Source organism: Ambystoma mexicanum, chromosome 1p (assembly GCF_040938575.1).
Source record: "Ambystoma mexicanum isolate Mex_15411 chromosome 1p, UKY_AmexF1_1, whole genome shotgun sequence".
Taxonomy (NCBI): domain Eukaryota; kingdom Metazoa; phylum Chordata; class Amphibia; order Caudata; family Ambystomatidae; genus Ambystoma; species Ambystoma mexicanum.
In genome coordinates, this window is record NC_090921.1 from 176,236,821 (window position 1) to 176,257,615 (window position 20,795).

General features: G+C 46.8%; 1 protein-coding gene across 2 annotated transcripts in view; it reads left to right on the forward strand.

The window, feature by feature from the left end:
• The window catches only part of LOC138567734 (uncharacterized), a 169,830-nt gene that overhangs the window by 66,733 nt on the left and 82,302 nt on the right, over nt 1-20,795 (forward strand). The window contains exons 3-5 of one of the 2 annotated variants that reach the window (XM_069646214.1): nt 7,271-7,342; nt 8,396-8,520; nt 9,804-9,876. In XM_069646214.1, coding sequence (XP_069502315.1) covers nt 7,271-7,342; nt 8,396-8,520; nt 9,804-9,876 — 270 coding nt within the window. The remainder of the gene's footprint in view (nt 1-7,270; nt 7,343-8,395; nt 8,521-9,803; nt 9,877-20,795) is intronic. The other variant, XM_069646216.1, reaches the window with a different exon arrangement.

The following is a 20,795-nucleotide window of genomic DNA, read 5'->3' on the forward strand; positions in this document are numbered from 1 at the left end:
TCCTGTGAGAATGGAAACCCAAACACGTGCAAAATGATAGTAGGAAGGAGACAAGGGGTTGTTCATTTCTGTGGAGGTTCTGTTGCATCTCTTTGCAGGTTCTGTTGCATCTCTTAGATGGTTTTGTTCCCTCTCTCCCTACATCCATCTATTTCTCTGCAGAGGTTCTGTGGCCTCTCTCCAGAGGTTTCTGTGCATGTGGAGATTCTATTGGCTCTCTCCTGAAGTTCTGTTGCATCTCTCTGTGGTGGTTCTGTTGTTTCTCTGTGGCAGTTCTGTTGTTTCTCTGTGATGGTTCTGTTGCCATATCCCCTATATTCTATTGTTTCTCTCTGGAGCTTCTATTGCATTTCTGTGGAGGTTCTTTTGCATCGCTTTGGATTTTCTGTTGCATCCCTCAGAAAGTTCTGTGTTTCTCTGTGGTGGTTCTGTTGTTTCTCTGTGATGGTTCTGTTGCCACATTCCTTAAATTCTATTGTTTCTCTGTGGAGCTTCTGTTGCATTTCTGTGGAGTTCTTTTGCATCGCTTTGGATTTTCTGTTGCATCCTCAGAAGGTTCTGTTGTTTCTCTGTGGTGGTTCTGTTGTTTCTCTGTGGTGGTTCTGTTGCCTCATTCCTTAGATTCTGTTGTTTCTCTGTGGAGCTTCTGTTGCATTTCTATGGAGGTTCTATTGCCTCTCTCCTTAGGCTCTGACGTTTCTATGTGGAGGTTCTGTTCCCACAGTCCCTCGGTCCAGTTGTTTCTCTGTGGAGGTTCTGTGGCCTCTCTCCAGAGGTTTCATTGCATCTCAATGGTGATACTATTGGCTCTCTCCTGAAGTTTTGTTGCATCTCTCTGAAGGTGCTGTTGTTTCTCTGTGGTGTTTCTGTTGTTTTTCTGTGGAGCTTCCGTTGTATTTCTGTGGATGTTCTTTTAGATCTCTTTGGATTTTCTGTTGCATCCTACAGAAGGTTATGTTTCTGTGTAGAGGTTCTGTCGCCTCTCTCCTTAGGCTCAGTTGTTTCTCTGTGGAGGTTCTGTTTCCTCTCCCCTTAGGTCCAGTTATTTCTCTGAAGAGGTTCTGTGGCCTCTCTCCAAAGGTTTCGTTGCATCTCTGCAGAGATTCTATTGGCTCTCCCCTGAATTTCTGTTATTTCTCTGTGGTGATTCTGTTGTTTCTCTGTGGTGGTTCTGTTGCCGCATTCCTTAGATTCTGTTGTTTCTCTGTGGAGCTTCTGTTGCATATCTGTGGAGGTTCTTTTGCATCTCTTTGGATTTTCTGTAGCATACCACAGAAGGTACTGTTTCTGTGTAAAAGTTCTGTTCCCTCTCCCCTTATGTCCGGTTGTTTCTCTGTGGAGGTTCTGTTGCCTCTTTCCCTAAGTTCTTTTGGTTCTCTGTGGTGATTCTATTGGCTTTCTCCTGAATTTCTATTGCATCTCTCGGAAGGTTCTGTTGTTTCTCTGTGGTGTTTCTGTTGTTTCTCGGTGGAGCTTCTGTTGCATTAATGTGGAGGTTCGTTTGCATCTCTTTGGATTTTCTGTTGCATCTCTCAGATGTTTCTGTTTCTGTGTGGAGGTTCTGTTGTCTCTCTCCTTAGGCTCAGTTGTTTCTCTGTGGAGATTCTGTTGTCCCTCTCCTTAGGTCCAGCTGTTTATCTGTGTAGTTTCTGTGACCTCTTTGTAGAGGTTTCATTTAATCTCTGGTGATTATATTGGCTCTCTCCTGAAGTTCTGTTGCATCTATCTGTGGCAGTTCCGCTGTTTCTCTGTGGCGGTTCAGTTGTTTCTCTGTTGTGGTTCTGTTGCCTCATTCCTTAGATTCCGTTGTTTCTCTGTGGAGCTTCTGTTGCATTTCTGTGGAGGTTAATTTGCATCCTTTTGGATTTAATGTTGCATTCCTCAGAAGGTTCTGTTGTTTCTCTGTTGTGCTTCTGTTGTTTCTCTGTGGAGCCTCTGTTGCATTTCTGTGGCGGTTCGTTTGCATCTCTTTGGATTTTCTGTTGCATCCCTCAGAAGTTTCTGTTTCTGTGTGGAGGTTCTGTTGTCTCTCTCCTTAGGCTCAGTAGTTTCTGTGTGGAGGTTCTTTTGTCTCTTTCCTTAGGCTCAGTTGTTTCTCTGTGGCGGTTCTGTTGTTTCTCTGTGGCGGTTCTGTTGTTTCTCTGTAGTGGTTCTGTTGCCTCTTTCCTTAGATTCTGTTGTTTCTCTGTGGAGCTTCTGTTGCATTTCTGTGGAGGTTATTTTGCATCTCTTTGGATTTTCTGTTGCATCCCTCAGAAGGTTATGTTTCTTTGTGGCGGTTCTGTTGCCTCTCTCAGGCTCAGTTGCTTCTCTGTAGAGGTTCTGTTCCCTCTCTCCTTAGGGATGGTTGTTTCTCTGTGGAGGTTCAGTTGCCTCTTGCCTTAAGTACAGTTGGTTCTCTGTGGAGTTTTTCTTTTCCTTTCTCCTTAGGTTCAGTTGTTTCGTTGTGGAGGATATGATGCCTCTCTCCAGGAGTTCTGGAGGTCAAATGCATCTCCCCTGAGATTCTGTTGCATCTCTCTGGAGGTCAAATGCATCTCCCCACACGTTCTGTTGCATCTCTTTGGAGGTCAAGTGAATCTCACTTGAGGTTCTGTTGACTCTCTGGAGTTACTGTTGTATCTCACAGGAAGTTCTGTTGCATCTCTGTGGAGGTTCTGTTGCCTCTCTCCGAAGGTTCTTTTCCCTCTCTCTGGAGGTTCTGGTGCATCTCAGTGGAGGTTCTGTTGCCTCTCCCCAGAGGTTCTGTTACCTCTCCAGAGGTTCTGTGGCCTCTCCGGAGGTTCTGTTGCCTCTCCAGACGTTCTGTTGCATCTCTCTCTGGAGGTAAAATACACCTCCACCGAGATTCTGTTGCACCTCTCTGGAGGTCAAATGCATCTCACCCGAGATTCTGTTGCATCTCTCTGTAGGTGAAATGAATCTCACTTGAGGTTCTGTTGACTCTCTGGAGTTTCTGTTCAGGTGTCATGAATGGCCGGTTTCGACCCTTCTGGACTTCATGGTCCATGATGCACCGCAGTGTTAACTCTGCAACCTATCCAAGATGGCCGCCGAGTCAGAACTGTTGTGGTCTAGCCTTTGCGTGCACTCGCCAGCTTCCTTGAAAACCGGCACGCCCCCGCGGCTCTGCGCGTCTCAACTCTACCCCTACGAGTTACTAGACGTTGTTCGAGTTCGCTCTCTGTGCATCATGCTATCTCTTTTTCCTTCGTTCCTGGAATCCCTCCTTTCCTATTCCTTACCTTCCATACTCTCCTTCCTGGATTTATAGACTTGTTCCTGGATTTCAAACGCTACCGGCTTGGCAGCCGGCTTCCACGCTGGAACCCGAGGACTCGTGTTCCGGCTTTTACAAATCACGGTCGGTGAAAAAGAAAGAAGTCTCATCCCGGAAGGAGAAAAAAGTGAGAAAAAAGGGAGCTTCTGACAACAGGAGGTTCTGTTGCATCTCTGTGGAGGTTCTGTTGCCTCTATCCAGAGGTTCAGGTGCCTCTCTCCAGAGGTTCTGTTGCCTCTCCAGGTCTCTCCAGAGGTTCTGTTGCCTCTCCAGAGGTTCTGTTGCATCTCTCTGGAGGTCAAATTCCTCTCCCCTGAAATTCTGTTGCACCTCTCTGTAGGTCAAATGCATCTTCCCTGAGATTCTTTTGCATCTCTCTGTAGGTCAAATGCATCTCCACATGTGTTCTGTTGACTCTCTGGAGTTTCTGTTGCATCACACAGGATGTGTTGTTGCATCTCTGTGGAGGTCCTGTTGCCTCTCTGGAGGAACTGTTGCCTCTCCAGAGGTTCTGTTGCATCTCTCTGGAGGTCAAATGCATCTCCCCTGAGATTCTGTTGCACCTCTCTGTAGGTCAAATGCATCTTCCGTGAGATTCTTTTGCATCGCACTATACATTGCATCTCCACATGTGTTCTGTTGACTCTCTGGAGTTTCTGTTGCATCTCAAGGATGCGTTGTTGCGTCTATGTGGAGGTCCTGCTTCCTCTCTCTGGCCTTTCTGTTGCCTCTCTCTGGAGGTTCTGTTGCATGTCTGTGGAGGTTCTGTTACTTCTCTCCGGAGGTTCTGTTGCCTCTCCAGAGGTTCTGTTGCCTCTCCAGAGGTTCTGTTGCATCTCTCTGGAGGTCAAATGCCTCTCCCCCGAGATTCTGTTGCACCTCTCTGGAGGTCAAATGCATCTTCCCTGAGATTCTTTTGCATCTCTCTGTAGGTCAATTGCATCTCCCCATGCGTTGTGTTGACCCTCTAGAGTTTCTGTTGCATCTCACAGGATCTGTTGCTGCATCTCTGTGGAGGTTCTGTTGCCTCTCTGGAGGAACTGTTGCCTCTCCAGAGGTTCTGTTGCACCTCTCTGTGGGTCAAATGCATCTTCACTGAGATTCTTTTGCATCTCTCTGTACAATGCATCTCCCCATGCGTTCTGTTGACTGTCTCCAGTTTCTGTTGCATCTCACAGGATGCGTTGTTGCGTCTCTGTGGAGGGTCTGTTGCCTCTATCCGGCCTTTCTGTTGCCTTTCTCTGGAGGTTCTGTTGCATGTCTGTGGAGGTTCTGTTGCTTCTCTCCGGAGATCCTGTTGCCTCTCCAGAGGTTCTGTTGCCTCTCCAGAGGTTCTGTTGCATCTCTCTGGAGGTCAAATGCCTCTTCCCCGAGATTCTGTTGCCTCTCTCTGGAGGTTCTGTTGCATGTCTGTGGAGGTTCTGTTGCTTCTCTCCGGAAGTTCTGTTGCCTCTCCAGAGGTTCTGTTGCATCTCTCTGGACGTCAAATGCCTCTCCCCCGAGATTCTGTTGCAACTCTCTGGAGGTCAAATGCATCTTCCCTGAGATTCTTCTGCAACTCTCTGTAGGTCAATTGCATCTCCCCATGCGTTGTGTTGACCCTCTAGAGTTTCTGTTGCATCTCACAGGATCTGTTGATGCATCTCTGTGGAGGTTCTGTTGCCTCTCTTCTGCCTTTCTGTTGACTCGCTCTGGAGTTTCTGCTGCCTCTCTCTGGAGTTTCTGTTGCATCTCTGTGGAGGTTCTGTTGCCTCTCTCTGGCCTTTCTGTTGCCTCTCTCTGCAGGTTCTGTTGCCTCTCTCTAGCCTTTCTGTTGCCTCTCTCTGGCCTTTCTGTTGCCTCTCTCTGGAGGTTCTGTTGCCTCCCTCCAGCCTTTCTGTTGCCTCTCTCTGGAGGTTCTGTTGCCTCTCTCTGGAGGTTCTATTGCATCTCTCTGTGGGTCAAATGCATCTTCCCTGAGATTCTTTTGCATCTCTCTGTACAATGCATCTCCCCATGCGTTCTGTTGACTGTCTCGAGTTTCTGTTGCATCTCACAGGATGCGTTGTTGCGTCTCTGTGGAGGTTCTGTTGCCTCTCTACGGCCTTTCTGTTGCCTCTCTCTGGAGGTTCTGTTGCATGTCTGTGGAGGTTCTGTTGCTTCTCTCCGGAGGTCCTGTTGCCTCTCCAGAGGTTCTGTTGCCTCTCCAGAGGTTCTGTTGCATCTCTCTGGAGGTCAAATGCCTCTTCCCCGAGATTCTGTTGCCTCTCTCTGGAGGTTCTGTTGCATGTCTGTGGAGGTTCTGTTGCTTCTCTCCGGAAGTTCTGTTGCCTCTCCAGAGGTTCTGTTGCATCTCTCTGGACGTCAAATGCCTCTCCCCCGAGATTCTGTTGCACCTCTCTGGAGGTCAAATGCATCTTCCCTGAGATTCTTCTGCAACTCTCTGTAGGTCAATTGCATCTCCCCATGCGTTGTGTTGACTCTCTAGAGTTTCTGTTGGATCTCACAGGATGTGTTGCTGCATCTCTGTGGAGGTTCTGTTGCCTCTCTTCTGCCTTTCTGTTGACTCGCTCTGGAGTTTCTGCTGCCTCTCTCTGGAGTTTCTGTTGCATCTCTGTGGAGGTTCTGTTGCCTCTCTCTGGCCTTTCTGTTGCCTCTCTCTGCAGGTTCTGTTGCCTCTCTCTAGCCTTTCTGTTGCCTCTCTCTGGCCTTTCTGTTGCCTCTCTCTGGAGGTTCTGTTGCCTCCCTCCAGCCTTTCTGTTGCCTCTCTCTGGAGGTTCTGTTGCCTCTCTCTGGAGGTTCTATTGCATCTCTCTGGAGGTTCTGTTGCCTCTCTCTGGAGGTTCTGTTGCCACTTTCCGGCCTTTCTGTTGCCTCTCTTTGGAGGTTCTGTTGCCTCTCTGTGGAGGTTCTGTTGCATCTCTGTGGAGGTTCTGTTGCCTCTCTCCGGAGTTTCTGTTGCATCTCACAGGATGCGCTGTTGCATCTCTGTGGAGGTTCTGTTGCCTCTCTCTGGAGGCTCTGTTGCCTCTCTCCGGCCTTTCCGTTGCCTCTCTCTGGAGGTTCTGTTGCCTCTCTGTGGCCGTTCTGTTGCCTCTCTCTGGCCTTTCTGTTGCGTCTCTCTGGAGGCTCTGTTGCTTCTCTCTGGAGGTTCTGTTGCATCTCTCTGGAGGTTCTATTGCCTCTCTCTGGAGGTTCTATTGCATCTCTCTGGAAGTTCTGTTGACTCTCTCTGGAGGTTCTGTTGCTGCTCTCCGGCCTTTCTGTTGCCTCTCTCTGGAGGTTCTGTTGCCTCTCTCTGGGGGTTCTGTTGCCTCTCTCTGGAGTTTCTGTTGCATCTCACAGGATGCGCTGTTGCATCTCTGTGGGGTTTCTGTTGCCTCTCTCTGGAGGCTCTGTTGCCTCTCTCTGGCGTTTCTGTTGCCTCTCTCCGGCCTTTCTGTTGCCTCTCTCTGGAGGCTCTGTTGCCCCTCTCTGGAGGTTCTGTTGCCTCTCTCTGAAGGTTCTGTTGCCTTTCTCTGGCCTTTCTGTTGCCTCTCTCTGGAGGTTCTGTTGCCTCTCTCAGGAGGTTCTGTGGCATCTCACAGGATGCGCTGTTGCATCTCTGTGGAGGTTCTGTTGCCTCTCTCTGGAGGGTCTATTGCCTCTCTCCGGCCTTTCTGTTGCCTCTCTCTGGAAGTTCTGTTGACTCTCTCTGGCCTTTCTGTTCCTCACTCTGGAGGTTCCGTTGCCTCTCTCTGGCCTTTCTGTTGCCTCTCTCTGCCCTTTCTATTGCCTCTCTGTGGAGATTCTGTTGCCTCTCTTTGGAGGTTCTGCTGCATCTCACAGGATGCGCTGTTGCATCTCTGTGGAGGTTCTGTTGCCTCTCTCTGGAGGTTCTGCTGCATCTCTGTGGCAGCTCTGTTGTATAACTCTGGAGGTTCTGTTGCATCTCTGTGGCAGTTCTGTTGCATATCTCAGGTGGATCCAGGAGGCCACTAACATCTTTTTTTCCTCATCTGAGTTTTTTAGGGTTTCCGCTATTTCCAGCCTCGCCTGCGAGGGAGAGAGGAGCTCCTGCTGATTGTGGTGAATGAAGATGTGGTGAGTGGTCCTCTACTGTCTCTTCTTCCCAGTGGAATCAGTGCTGCGCGCCCCCATTCCAGCACTCACGTGTCCCAACGGTGGTGTCCTTCTATTGGAGGGATTGTTATAGCGTGAAAGTGTGATAATCATCCACCTTCAGGGCTGCTCTGCCACACCCCTTGCTCTGCTCCACTATCACTCCCATTATTCCTGACCCCACCCACCTCACTTATTCGTCCACTGTCAGTGCCCCTTATGTGATAGGTTTTGAACTCGCTTCCATTTCACTCCACCCCACATTGATCCCCTTTCACTGATATACCACTTATCCGCTCTGATTTCACCCGAATGCATTACTTTTTGCGATAATGACCTGAATGAAGGGCCTTACGGGCTAATAACGCCCGCTAAACCCGCACTAACTTTATTTAGGGCTACCACAGTGTTCTCTAAACAGTGGAGAAAGTAAAGCTTGATGGAGCCACTCTGTCAACTCATCTGAATGGATGTCTTCTCTCGTGGGACTTTTTTGCTCTGTATATTTGGCTGTTGACTTTTTGCTGCTTAATCTTTTGAAGAGGGTGTCATTCTGCCTCATGCAGAACCACCCGAATTCTAGAATCGTTAATGAAACCGATGCATTTTCCTTCCCCACATGCAAATAATGAGTGCATGGGGGACTACCATCACATAGGATTGTAAGTAGCCCATGTAGTAAATATAAGCTTCTGTGGTCTCCTAGGAACAAGACTAGCGTCAGACGGGAAGTAGCCTCCCCTCTCCTCCAGTATAACCTTAATAATGTATTTCTAATATAGTGCTACTCACCCATAGGTCTCAGAGCGCTGAAATAACAGAAGACATTATTATCCCATAGGGTGGTACTCAATGTATTGACTTTGGAAGGATGAAAGGCTGAGTTGACACTGCTGGGATCAAGGGCGAGCGCTTATCTCACTGTGCTATCTGACCGGCTTACCTGAAGTCCTGAAACATAGGTTCGGGTTCATAAACTCTAGCCTGCTTTGCATGTAGGGGCACCATAACTGTGTTTGCTGCACCTTCTCGTAGGCCTGCTGCTCTCTTCAGAGCTTGGAGTCTGTCAGCCTGTCGGAGAGTCTGACCAGCAGTCCAAGCGGCGCGGAGACCCTCGGGAGCCCGGACTCTTCCCTGCTCCTGCAGGAGACCCCAGACAGGTAACACACTAATTGCTTCTGCCTTTACCAGCCAGCCAGAGATCAGCCTTTATTGTATTTATTTATTTATTGAGCATTTGTATTGCGCCTATACAGCAGAAAGTGTTTCCAGGTGCCACAAGACAAAAGAAGGGGGTGGGGGGCAGGGGAGAAAAAACAATAACGGTTCTACTAGGCCTTGTGACATTCGGATACAAATATGATGTATATATTTCAAAAAGTTTGATTTGGTTTCAAATTCCTACGCATACGCTGGAGTGATAGACTATAAAAGTATGTGGGTACTTTGGTTGCCCAGCGCTTCACCAGTGGTTACTGCACAGGTAGTTTGCTTTGCTGGTGTTTAGAATTCCCTTCGGCCTCAAATGCTGCTTGTGAACTTTGGCTCTGTCGAACACCGTTTACAAACATTTTTCAAAAAAGGTAGCAGGCGCTCCTCTCCAAAAAAATGGCATGATAACCTGTGCTGTGGTTTTTTCAGTTCACAGCCATTGCTTTTTGCTCACTGTAACTTTCACAGATGGGAAATATTCATTTGCATATCAGTCTTTGTCCCGCCTACATGTGCAGTCCAGCACCGAAATTCTATGGCAATTCCCTTCTGAACACAAGTACCAACAGCAACCCCATACACGTGTTTCAGCCTTGTTGGGCCTCATCAGTGAGGTGAAGCTGTACCTCTCAAAATATAATCCAGCATTGTTGGAACCAAGTTGGAAATCTTGCCTGGAGTTTGGGGTTTCAGAAGTAACTCATGGCAGTCAAAGGTCAGAGTCAGTGACTGGGGGGGTCGCCTGGGATTGCTGGTGGGCAGGGGTCTGGTGTGATCTCATTGTGAAAAGTAATTGGGTTCATTTTCAGAACACTGGGGTTTACCTCTGAAAGACAAGAGGACGTCCTTTTCTGGCTGTTCAGTGTAGCTCAAGATAAGTAAATAAAAGGTAAGCTTTTAGCATGCGGCCTCTGTAAATGTGTAAAATCTGAGCATTGTTTGGTGAAATAGAGCATTTTCATTGCAGACAGAGTAACATACAGATGTTTTGGACTACAACTCCCATGATCACTCACCATTGAATATGCTGATTAGGTCTGACTAGTGTTGGAGGCCAGAGCATTTGGAGAGCTTCAGGTTGTAGACCTGTAAGGCGTAATGATCGCAGGAGGAGGGTTTCCTTTGAACCTAAGTATGGGTACCATGGTGGAGTCCTTCAGGCAGAAAGGATCGACTCAGTCTTGCCTTGCAAATGTGAATGGGTAATAATGTTGCTTTCCTTTTCCTTTAGATTGTCAGGTCCAGAAGCGCCTGAAGACATAATCCCGCCGGCTTCTCCTTGTGAGAAGGAGGTCGCTGTTCCGGTGAGTAATGTATGGGAGCGTTACAGTGTACTGGTGTGTATCTTGAACCCAGGTGACCTTTCCTCACTTCTGTGCATCTTGAATCTAGGTGAATTTCCCCCCTGCTGTGTATCTTGAATCTAGATTAATTTCCACATTACTGTGCATCTTGAAAATAGGTGCATTTCCCCTCTGCTGTGCATCTTGAATCTAGGTGTATGTCCCCTCTGCTGTGTATCTTGAATGTAGATTAATTTCCACATTACTGTGCATCTTGAAAATAGGTGCATTTCCCCTCTGCTGTGCATCTTGAATCTAGGTGCATTTCCCTTCTGCTGTGTATCTTGAATGTAGGTCCATTTTCCCGCTACTGTGTATCTTGAGTCTGGTGCACTTCCCCACTGCAGTGTATCTTGAATTCAGGTGCATTTCCCCACTACTGTGCATCTTGAATCTAGGTGCATTTCCCCCTGCTGCATATCTTGAATGTAGGTGCGTTTCCCCACTACTGTACATCTTGAGTCTGGAAGCATTTCCCCTCTGCTGGGCATCTTGAATGTAGCTGCATTTACCCACTACTGTGCATCTTGAATCTAGGTGCATTTCTCCTCTGCTGCGTATCTTGAATATTGATTCATTTCCACATTACTGTGCATCTTGAATCTAGGTGCATTTCCTCTCTGCTGTGTATCTTGAATATAGATTAATTTCCACAGTACTGTGCATCTTGAGTCTAGATGCATTTCCACATTACTGTGCATCTTGAATCTAGATTCAATTCCCCTCTGCTGTGCATCTTGAATCTAGCTGCATTTGCCTACTACTGTGCATCTTGAATATAGGTGCATTTCCCCTCTGCCCTGTATCTTGAACGTAGGTGCATTTCCCTGCTACTGTGTTTTTTTGAGTCTGGTGCACTTCCCCACTACGGTGCATCTTGAATCTAGGTGTATTTCCCACCTGATGTGCATCTTGAATGTAGGTGCATTTCCCCACTACTGTGTATCTTGCGTCTGGGTGCACTTCCCTACTACTGTGCATCTTGAATCTAGGTGCATTTCCCCTCTGCTCTGTATCTTGAATCTAGGTGCATTTCCCCTCTGCTGTGTATCTTGAATCTAGGTGCATTTCCCCACTACTGTGTATCTTGAATCTAGGTGCACTTCCCCAATGCAGTGCATCTTGAACATAGGTGAGCTTTCTCCACTGCTGTGTGCTTCGGTTCTGGATGCATTTCCCCACTATTGTGTATCTTGAATCTAGGTGCACTTCCCCAATGCAGTGCATCTTGAACATAGGTGAGCTTTCTCCACTGCTGTGTGCTTCGGTTCTGGGTGCACTTCCCTACTACTGTGCATCTTGAATCTAGGTGCATTTCCCCTCTGCTCTGTATCTTGAATCTAGGTGCATTTCCCCTCTGCTGTGTATCTTGAATCTAGGTGCATTTCCCCACTACTGTGTATCTTGAATCTAGGTGCACTTCCCCAATGCAGTGCATCTTGAACATAGGTGAGCTTTCTCCACTGCTGTGTGCTTCGGTTCTGGATGCATTTCCCCACTATTGTGTATCTTGAATCTAGGTGCACTTCCCCAATGCAGTGCATCTTGAACATAGGTGAGCTTTCTCCACTGCTGTGTGCTTCGGTTCTGGGTGCATTTCCCCACTTCTGTGTATCTTTGATAGAAGTGTGTCCCTCCACTACTGTGAGTCTCAAATCTCAGGGACACCTCGCATTGATGCGAGTTCTGTTTTTAGGCAGCCTTATTCTGCCTTCGGCCTAATTGGGTAAGGTAGGCATAGTCTGCTTTCAGCCAACTGCGTTATGTGGGCACACTCTGCTTAAGGACAAGTGTGTCCGGTGGCCATACGCTGCTATGCCCTATAGTTAGCAACTGTACTTATTGCACTGCAATCTGACAGCCTCTGTGTCCAACCTCACGGCCCAAAGCCTACCTCTGCGTCCTCAATTAACAGCTGCTGAATTGGTCTACGCCCCATAGCCAGTCTCAAAGGCCCATCTGCCCAGGTTAGCCTCAGTTGGAGGTACATAACTGTGTTATACCCCATAGCCAACCCCCAAGGCCTAACCACCTGAAGATAGCCGGGGCAGTACCGTGCAGCTCACCATCGACCAGCCACAGGGCTGAACAGTTGTATTGCTCTCCCAAAGTGCACGGACAGTCATAAATCACCAGTACAATTACGGAGCCAATACTTTGAACGCAGGAAGACACAATAACTTGCAACCACAAACTCTTAGAAAATAATGAGCACTTATACGGCTATTTATTCATTGCTTAGAAGCAACCAGTGATAACATAGAAATAAATCACAGAGGAAACAGAGAATTCAAAAGAAAATACATCACCGTGAGCATAACTGGATTCCTCATCTCGCCAGAAGTGGTTGGAAGACCCTGATAACAGCCAGGCCGAGAGCACAACAGCCCACAGGTATGACGGACAGAAGCGTCGCCCCTCCGGCTGAAGTCTCACCTGACCGCTCAGGGCTTCCGCATATATGCACCCTTCAAAAAGGGGTGGCAATTTCTCGAACCTTCTGGCAATGCACGTGCGCATTGATGAGCAGCCGTTGGTTGCCAGCTGGGTCAACCGACAGTACCCTCAAGGAGCAAAGTGCCTCCCTCCTCTAAAAACAAGCACCACAGAAAACAGTCCCATAGCTCATAACAAGACATAACAAAGTTAGCTTTCCCAGCAGAAATGTCCTTGACTGCATACCAGGTTTGGAAAGCATCTTTTCTTCAGCATTGTGAATCTAGCTCTCAGCAAAATGAGTGCAGCTTTTCACTGCGGCATGAAGTAAATATCCATCATGGCTCCGAGCGCTCCCAGAATGCACTGCGCATCAGCGCCATGTTTTAACTCAAGCATAACAATTCCACCCTTGGATATTTATATTCCATAGCTCAGTGGCAGAGGAGCCGGTCTCTGAAACCGACGAAATATTAAAACTAAATTAGGAATGCAGTAAGTACAATAACAACAGGCTATTATGATAGCTAATATAATGCAAATGCAAGCAAAAGCGTAACGTAGTGTACCCCCAACATCAGGAATGAAAATAACCAATCCCACCAATTCCCAGTATGATCTTGGGAAACTTGAGAAATGAGATCCCTCAAACCTCGAATATGACTTTCAATGGATCGTGAATGGTCACTTAAATTGAAACAACACATACCTTCAACTGCGTTACAACCTTAATAATGCTTTAGCAATAGATAATCAACAGCAGCTCTGTTTTGCAAAGTTGCTTTTCTAATAACTTGACTATCAAGGAGTAATTCTTCTAATGCCTGAGAAGTATGATTAAGTCCTTTGACTACTAAACATGCTAATTTAATCAAAGATTTGTAACCCCCAGCAGCTAAACCCCAAACTCCCACTAATGAAAGGGTTAATGCTAGAACCTCATCTTCTGATAACAAATGCGCATGTGAATCACAATCGGGGGATAGACCCACAGAATCGAAAGTTGACCTTTTGCCTCAGGTTATTGCTGAGTGTAAAGGAAACATCATTAGTCCTAATCGAGTTAAGGCACATGGACCTCCGGAAATGTTAGCTGGAATATAAGTGTATGTGATGTTGCCACATGTAAAGAGCCATCCTGTTGGAAGTTTCACATGATTAAAATGACTGGCAGCTATCACTGTATGATTAGAAGACATAGTGTTATTCATGCTGGTACATGTGCGTGGCACTCGCGAATATAATCGTTGCTCAAACACCGTATGATTTTGCTGTTTGGTTAAATTGAGCTGTTGGCATTTGCCAATTTCTTTTGCATTGCATGTCATAAGGAGGCACACATTGCCTTGGGTTATATTATAGGTTATAACACGTGTCAAATTTCTCCATTTGCGATCTGTCTCCTGGCAAAATCTGCAATACTCATAGACGGAAAAAGATTGCTTAATATCGAAATCTTGAACCAAAGAATCATTGTGTGTGATGCCGAAAATATGCTTTAAAACCGGAACTGGCATCTGCACTGCTACTAAGCATGTAGTCAATAAGGCTTCAGCATTGGGCACATCAGTAAGGCAAAAGTGCATAATGTTGAGCACCTGTTGTGCCAGGTATATCCACATATTCTCCGTTTGTGTAATCATGGGAGAATGTTTTCGCCGTCCTGAAGATGTCACTCGCATGACTGGCATCAAGGTTGTTTTCACTTGCTCCTGACGTGTTTGCCGCATTTCACAAATCCATGTCTTCGGTCTGGCTGGCTTTTCGGCATTGGCATAAGCCTGCTTTTGGACAGCATTACTCATCATTATCAGTATCCCCTTGATCACTGGCACAGATGTGACATTTTTCATTGGTAGCAGCATGCCGTTTAACTCTCCCAAATGGAGTCCATTTAGTACCACAATTACACCAGCCAGACACAGGATCTACAAGGTAAACCCAGAAAAGAGATATCAGTGTTGTACATCACTCTCTCAGGTAACATTTGTCTGCGGGCACATATTGCCATTTCTTTCTACCGGGCTCCATTACTAAAACGACTTGGTCTTTGCCTGATGCAATGACATCTGCGGGCACTGGTGGGGCACTTGACCTTTCCACCCACACCTTCGCACCCGCTACCATACTGTCTGAAGAGCCAAAACCACGATCCCCACGGTAGTTAACACTGTAGGAGGCTCCCCCTTCTTAATTATGGACAATTTAACAGGAATGATAATCAATTGGGCCACCCGATCACCCTTGTGGATCGGTAACAATTGGTCCCCACTATTCATCAGGATGACTTTGATCTCACCTTGGTAATTGGCATCAATTACCCCTCCCAACACTTGAACTCCCTTCAATGCTAAGCCAGATCTAGGGGCAATCCATCCCATATGCTCTGGGGGAATTTGTACTCCAATCCCTGTTTCAATTACAACAATCCCTCTTGGGTCTAATCTGATTTCTTCATGGGAATGCAAGTCTACCCCTGCTGACTCTGGAGTCGCCCAATAGGGAGCTAAAGAACCCGGGTAATTTCCCAGAACAATAGGGTTTCTCTGACTGAATTGGGTTGAATTTGTAAAGTAGGAGTCATTAGCCGCATCAAAGGAGTTTCATGCTCATTCACAGGCCTATTGTTTAATACTTGCACCACATCAAACACATCAAACACATGATCACGCCAGCCTGCCAAACTGCCATCTCCAGATTTGCGCAGCTGGTCTTTCAACAACCCATTCATTCGTTAAATCAGCCCGGAAGCGGCAGGGTAATAAGGCACATGGTAAAGCCACTCAATGCTCTTTTCCTGACAATGCTCCTGTATTAGTTTGCCTTTAAAATGTGACCCATTGTCACTTTGAATCTGCAAAGGCACTCCATAATGTAATATGATCTGATCTAACAACCTGATGGTGTTCAGTTGTGTTGCACACTTGCACGGCAAAACCATCATGTATCCTGAGTATGTATCCACATAGTGCATGCATACTGACAACCTTTACTGATTGGCAGGGGACCAATATAATCAATCTGCCAAATTTGACCTGGTAGTTTTCCTCTTTGTAATGTACCCCGAACAATCTGAGGGATAGGTCTATGCTGTTGGTGTTGGCACACTGGACATTGCAAAATGATCGTTTTCACTACCTCTAAAGGAATACTGATTCGTCAAGCTTGTGCCCACCTGATAGTAGCCTTTTCTCCAAGGTGCCCACATTTCTGGTGAGCCCCCTTGGCCAAACCCTCCAAATCGTCTTCCTGAGCCTCCGCATCCACAGATGAAATCTTGGTGTGTTCATCTGCAACAGAATTAAACCAACGTTCTAATGAGTCTGTGGCACAATGCGCGTCCACATGATACACAGTGACTTCACTTTGTGATATCATTTCTGCAATATCTTGCCACAGTTCTTTTCCCCACAACTCTTTTGAATGAATCTTCCACCCACTCATTCTTTTGCCAGGTTGGCAACCACACCGCCAATCCATTCGCCACTGACCATGAATCCGTGTACACATGACATCGACCAGGGGTCTCTTGTTTCAATACTTGATAAACTGCGTAAAGCTCTGCAAACTGACTGTTCTTCCCTTTCCCTGACGTTGTCAACATCTTTTTTGTTTTGGGATTGTACGACACTGCTTTTCAGTTCCCAAATATCGGGCTGAGCCATTCGTGAACCAGGCATGCTCTGTTTGCTCCACGGTTAAATCGCTGTAAGGTACTCCCCATTTCACGGGAGACTCACGTTTTTCAGGCACTTCGGGTGGTATGTAACCTGAGGGCGGTATGTTGGATACTTGCTCATGTAATTTCACAACTCCACCCTTCCCTGATTTGGCTCTGTCTTGAATGTACCATTTCCATTTAATTATGCTGGCTTCTTCAGCATGTCCTATTCTATGTGTTTTAGGAGAGCTCAGTACCCATTGCATGATTGGTATTTCTGGCCTCATCAATACATCATGGCCCACCGTCATTTGCTCGGTATCAACAAGGGCCCAATAACATGCCAGCTACTGCTTCTCAAACGGAGTGTATGAGTTACCAGCATCGGGCAACTTACGACTCCAAAACCCCAATGGCACACGTTTCCTGTCTTGTTTCTGCCACACACTCCAGTTAGCATAATTGTCTTGTACAGACACATTCAATTCCACTCCGCCTTCCTTCAATGGCCATAAATCAAGCACCTGCTGCACGGTGTCTTTCGCCAACTCAAATGCTTTCTGCTGCTCTTCCCCCCACTGAAACTCATATTTCTTGCGTGTCACTTTGTAGAGGGGGGCCAATATCTGCCCTAAATGGGGAATGTGCTGTCTCCAAAACCCAAACAGCCATATAAACTGCTGAGCTTGCTTTTTGTTCATTGGAGTGGTGAATTCAAGTATTTTCTGTCGGGCTTTTGGCACCATTTCTCGATGCCCATGATGCCACTGAATCCCTAGACATATCACTGTTTCAGCTGGGCCTTGAATTTTATTTGGGTTAATCTCCCACCCTTCCTTCTTCAATCCTTCCATTATGACATTTAACTGACTTTGCACACTGTGCTCATCCTTGCACTGAGTCAAAATATCATCAATATAGTGAGAGATTTGTATGTCAGGTTTACACGGTATATTGTCTAAGTGCTCTGCCACCAGCCGGTGACAGATAGTCGGGCTATGTATGTACCCCATAGGTAACCTTGTAAAGGTGTACTGACACCCGCTCCAAGAAAATGCAAACTGCTCTTGACACTCTTCAGCAATTGGCACAGAGAAAAATGCATTGGCTAAATCGATCACTGCATACCAAGTCCCTTCAAACTTTTGGACATTCTCAATCAAGGTAATGTCATCTGGGACCGCGGGCACTAAGGGAGGAGTGTGTTTATTCAACTCACGGTAATCCACCGTCATCCTCCATGACCCATCCCCCTTTTTAATAGGCCAGAGAGGATTGTTCCATGCGGTGGTGATAGGGCGTAACACACCCGCCTCCACATACTCTTTGATGGTGTCTGAAATTTCCTTGTGCCCCCCAGGAATGCGGTATTGCTTCATTGCTACCCGCTTGGTTGCCACAGGCACTTGCACTGGGGTCATCTTCAATTTGCCTACGGTAATGGATGTACAGGTCAATGCACTCACCCCAAACTGGTACCTCCAAGTCCCAAAGTCAACCCTTCCAGAATGTCAAAGCCAATTATATATTCAGGTATCGGGACAATCAACACTTGGTATTTCTGCCTATTCAAATTTCCTATTTTCATCTCCACTTTCGTTTAAACTGTGGGGGTCTCCTTTCCCCCAAGACCTGTAATAGTAAATTGTTTGCTTTTAAATCGTGCTGGATTCCCATGAATCAGAGAGGCCTCCGCCCCGGTGTCTATCAATGCTCACACCCCTTGCGTATTTCCTGGCCCCCAAAAAATCTTAACATCAACATGGGACCACCTTTCAACTTTTATGCGAGCAGACGCTGCCGGAGCTTGGCCGTAGCCCTAGTCAAATTTCGAATGAGTGTGAATTCACTCCGCCTCTAACATTGCACTCACCACCTTCCTCAAATCAGCGTATGTTGGCTGGTACGGGGAAGGTGTCCCCATAGACCCTTCTTCTTGTTCTTCCGCAGGAGGAGCGGAAGGTGAGGTGTCCCCCTGTGGCTTGGTTACTACCTGTTTCTTAACCTGTTTATAGAGCTCTTTGGCTGCAAGTCCTCTTTTTTTGTATAATTCATACATTACTCTGGTTTCAATGCCATCAATTTCTTCTCGTGGCACACCATCTTTTAACAAAGCCAGAAACATGTCATTTCGGGACACTCGGGAGTCTCTACTATCTTGCCTCCTGCCTTCGGTTCTTCTCTCACTACGCCCCTCTCTCTCCCGTGGCTTGTCATCACTCTTGTCCCACTCCCCTAAATCTGCCAGTTGCCGAATGGCATCCACTACCTCATCAGTGGGTTTGCCCGTCGTACCTACGAGCAAAGTCATAATGACACTTTTGTATGTAGGTGGTGCAGTTCTAATCACCATGTTTCGAGTTGAAACTGAGAGAGGCACGGCCCCCATGTGTCCTGGAGCATCTACGTGAATCGCCTCTTTCATAGCATGCTCTCTGACTTTTTGAATTGCCTCTCTCAAAGTATACCACTTTGTTTCCTCACTAGGCCAATCTGTGGTAATGGGGTATTTACGGTTACATGCTTGGGCTGCTAGGTGCAACAAAGACACCTGTGCATCTTGACCATTGTCATCAGGGGGCGGCCCTGCCCTTAAGACCTCCTGTACATTGGTGTCCGTTGACAAGGGTAGAAAACGCGGTGAGTCCGTGGAATCTACCAACAACCCTTCAGCGCCCCCATCTAGCAATCTCACCATCCATGTCAATAAAGGTTCCCCAGATTTTTGCCTCAAACGGGTAATAATTTCCCCAACCTCCTGCTGGGTGTAATCCTCCAGCGTGGTTAAATCCACCACTCTGCCTGCCGGATTCTGCGGGCGGGGTCCGGCTCGCCGTCTTCTAACGGGCTTAGCCGCCACTGTTTTCTGCTTAATTTCCATTGTGGGGTCGGACTCATTTGCGGAACTACTCTCTGGACTGGTGGAGTCAAAAATATCACCATCCCACTTATCCAGGTCCCAGTCCACACCGGCGGTAGTGATTACAGCTGCCACCTTTCTTTTGTTGACCCCTCCCTGTCTTTTCCTATACTTATACCGGGCTAATCTGACTGCTGCCCTCTCGGCCACAGCCTGATATGTGTCAGCCTTATCTTTAAAAAGTTTCATTTGAATCTTCTGCATTAACGCAGTCTGCCTTTCTGCAGTCAGCTCTCTTTCTAATCGCAAAACCTCATTTTTCATTTCCAAATTCTTTTGATGTATTTTCCTATAAGCATGCAAAAGAACCCAACCTCGCCTACCTAATGCAGCGCATTCTCTGCCACGTTCCACTGGGACTTGTTGCAAGCACACCATTACATCAGACGGATCAGCATCTCCCAATCCCTGATCCCATGTTTCACTTAGCCCTGCGCCGCATGCCCACGCCTGGGCCAATTTATCATATGGACTCTTAGTTCAGCCTGGAATGATAACATTAGAACATTCACCGCCAGCGGTAACACTCTTTTTCCTGGTCAAACTACTCATTACTGCAAACAAAACAAAACCTCTTTATATCTATATATATATTTTTTTTTCTTTCCACTCTGCAATCACTCCCACAAGCACACACACACCGGCAAAGGAAAAGAAAAACAGCTTAACACAGTTCAACACTCACTGCCAAATTACTTTCGCTTGCAAGTTAACTGAATCCTATCTACTTTCAAACAGATTCTTGAATATTTGGAACAATTCATCACAAATATCCTGTTCGTGACGCCAAAAATGTATTGCTCTCCCAAAGTGCACGGACAGTCATAAATCACCAGTACAATTATGGAGCCAATACTTTGAACGCAGGAAGACGCAATAACTTGCAAACACACACTTTTAGAAAATAATGAGCACTTATACGGCTATTTATTCAAAGCTTAGAAGGAACCAGTGATAACATAGAAATAAATCACAGAAGAAACAGAGAATTCAAAAGAAAATACATCACCATGAGCATAACTGGATTCCTCATCTCGCCAGAAGCGGCTGGAAGACCCCGATATCAGTTAGGCCGAGAGCACAACAGCCCACAGGTATGCCGGACAGAAGCGTCCCCCCTCCGGCTAGAGTCTCACTTGACCGCTCAGGGGTTCCGCATATATGCACCCTTCAAAAAGGAGTGGCTATTTCTCGAACCTTCTGGCAACGCACGTGCGCATTGATGCGCAGATGACAGTACCCTCAAGGAGCAAAGTGCCTCCCTCCTCTAAAAACAAGCACCACCGAAAACAGTCCCATAGCTCATAACAAGACATAACAAAGTTAGCTTTCCCAGCAGAAATGTCCTTGACTGCATAACAGGTTTGGAAAGCATGTTTTCTTCAGCATCGTGAATCTAGCTCTCAGCAAAATGAGTGCAGCTTTTCACTGCAGCATGATGTAAATATCCATCATGGCTCCGAGCGCTCCCAGAATACACTGCGCATCAGCGCCATGTTTTAGCTCAAGCATAACAACAGTGTAAAGCCCTACAACAACCACAGCACTACACACCCGGACCACCCCAATACCTAAAGGACACCAAAACCACACAGAGTCATAAAGGAAAACTGGTAAATGACAGAACACTGGACCTCACCCCCCTGGTTCCACAACCCACAATTTAATCAACTACAAGTGACAACTAAGTACAAACTCACACCTCATTCACAAATTAAACTACAATTAGTGAAGAACAATCCCAGGGAACAGGAAGCAACCCAACCAAAAAGGACTCCGGCTCCAAGATATTCACCCACATCTCAATAACACCACGCCATGCCTTGCCACAAGAAAGACAAAGAAGCTACTATGGGAAACAGA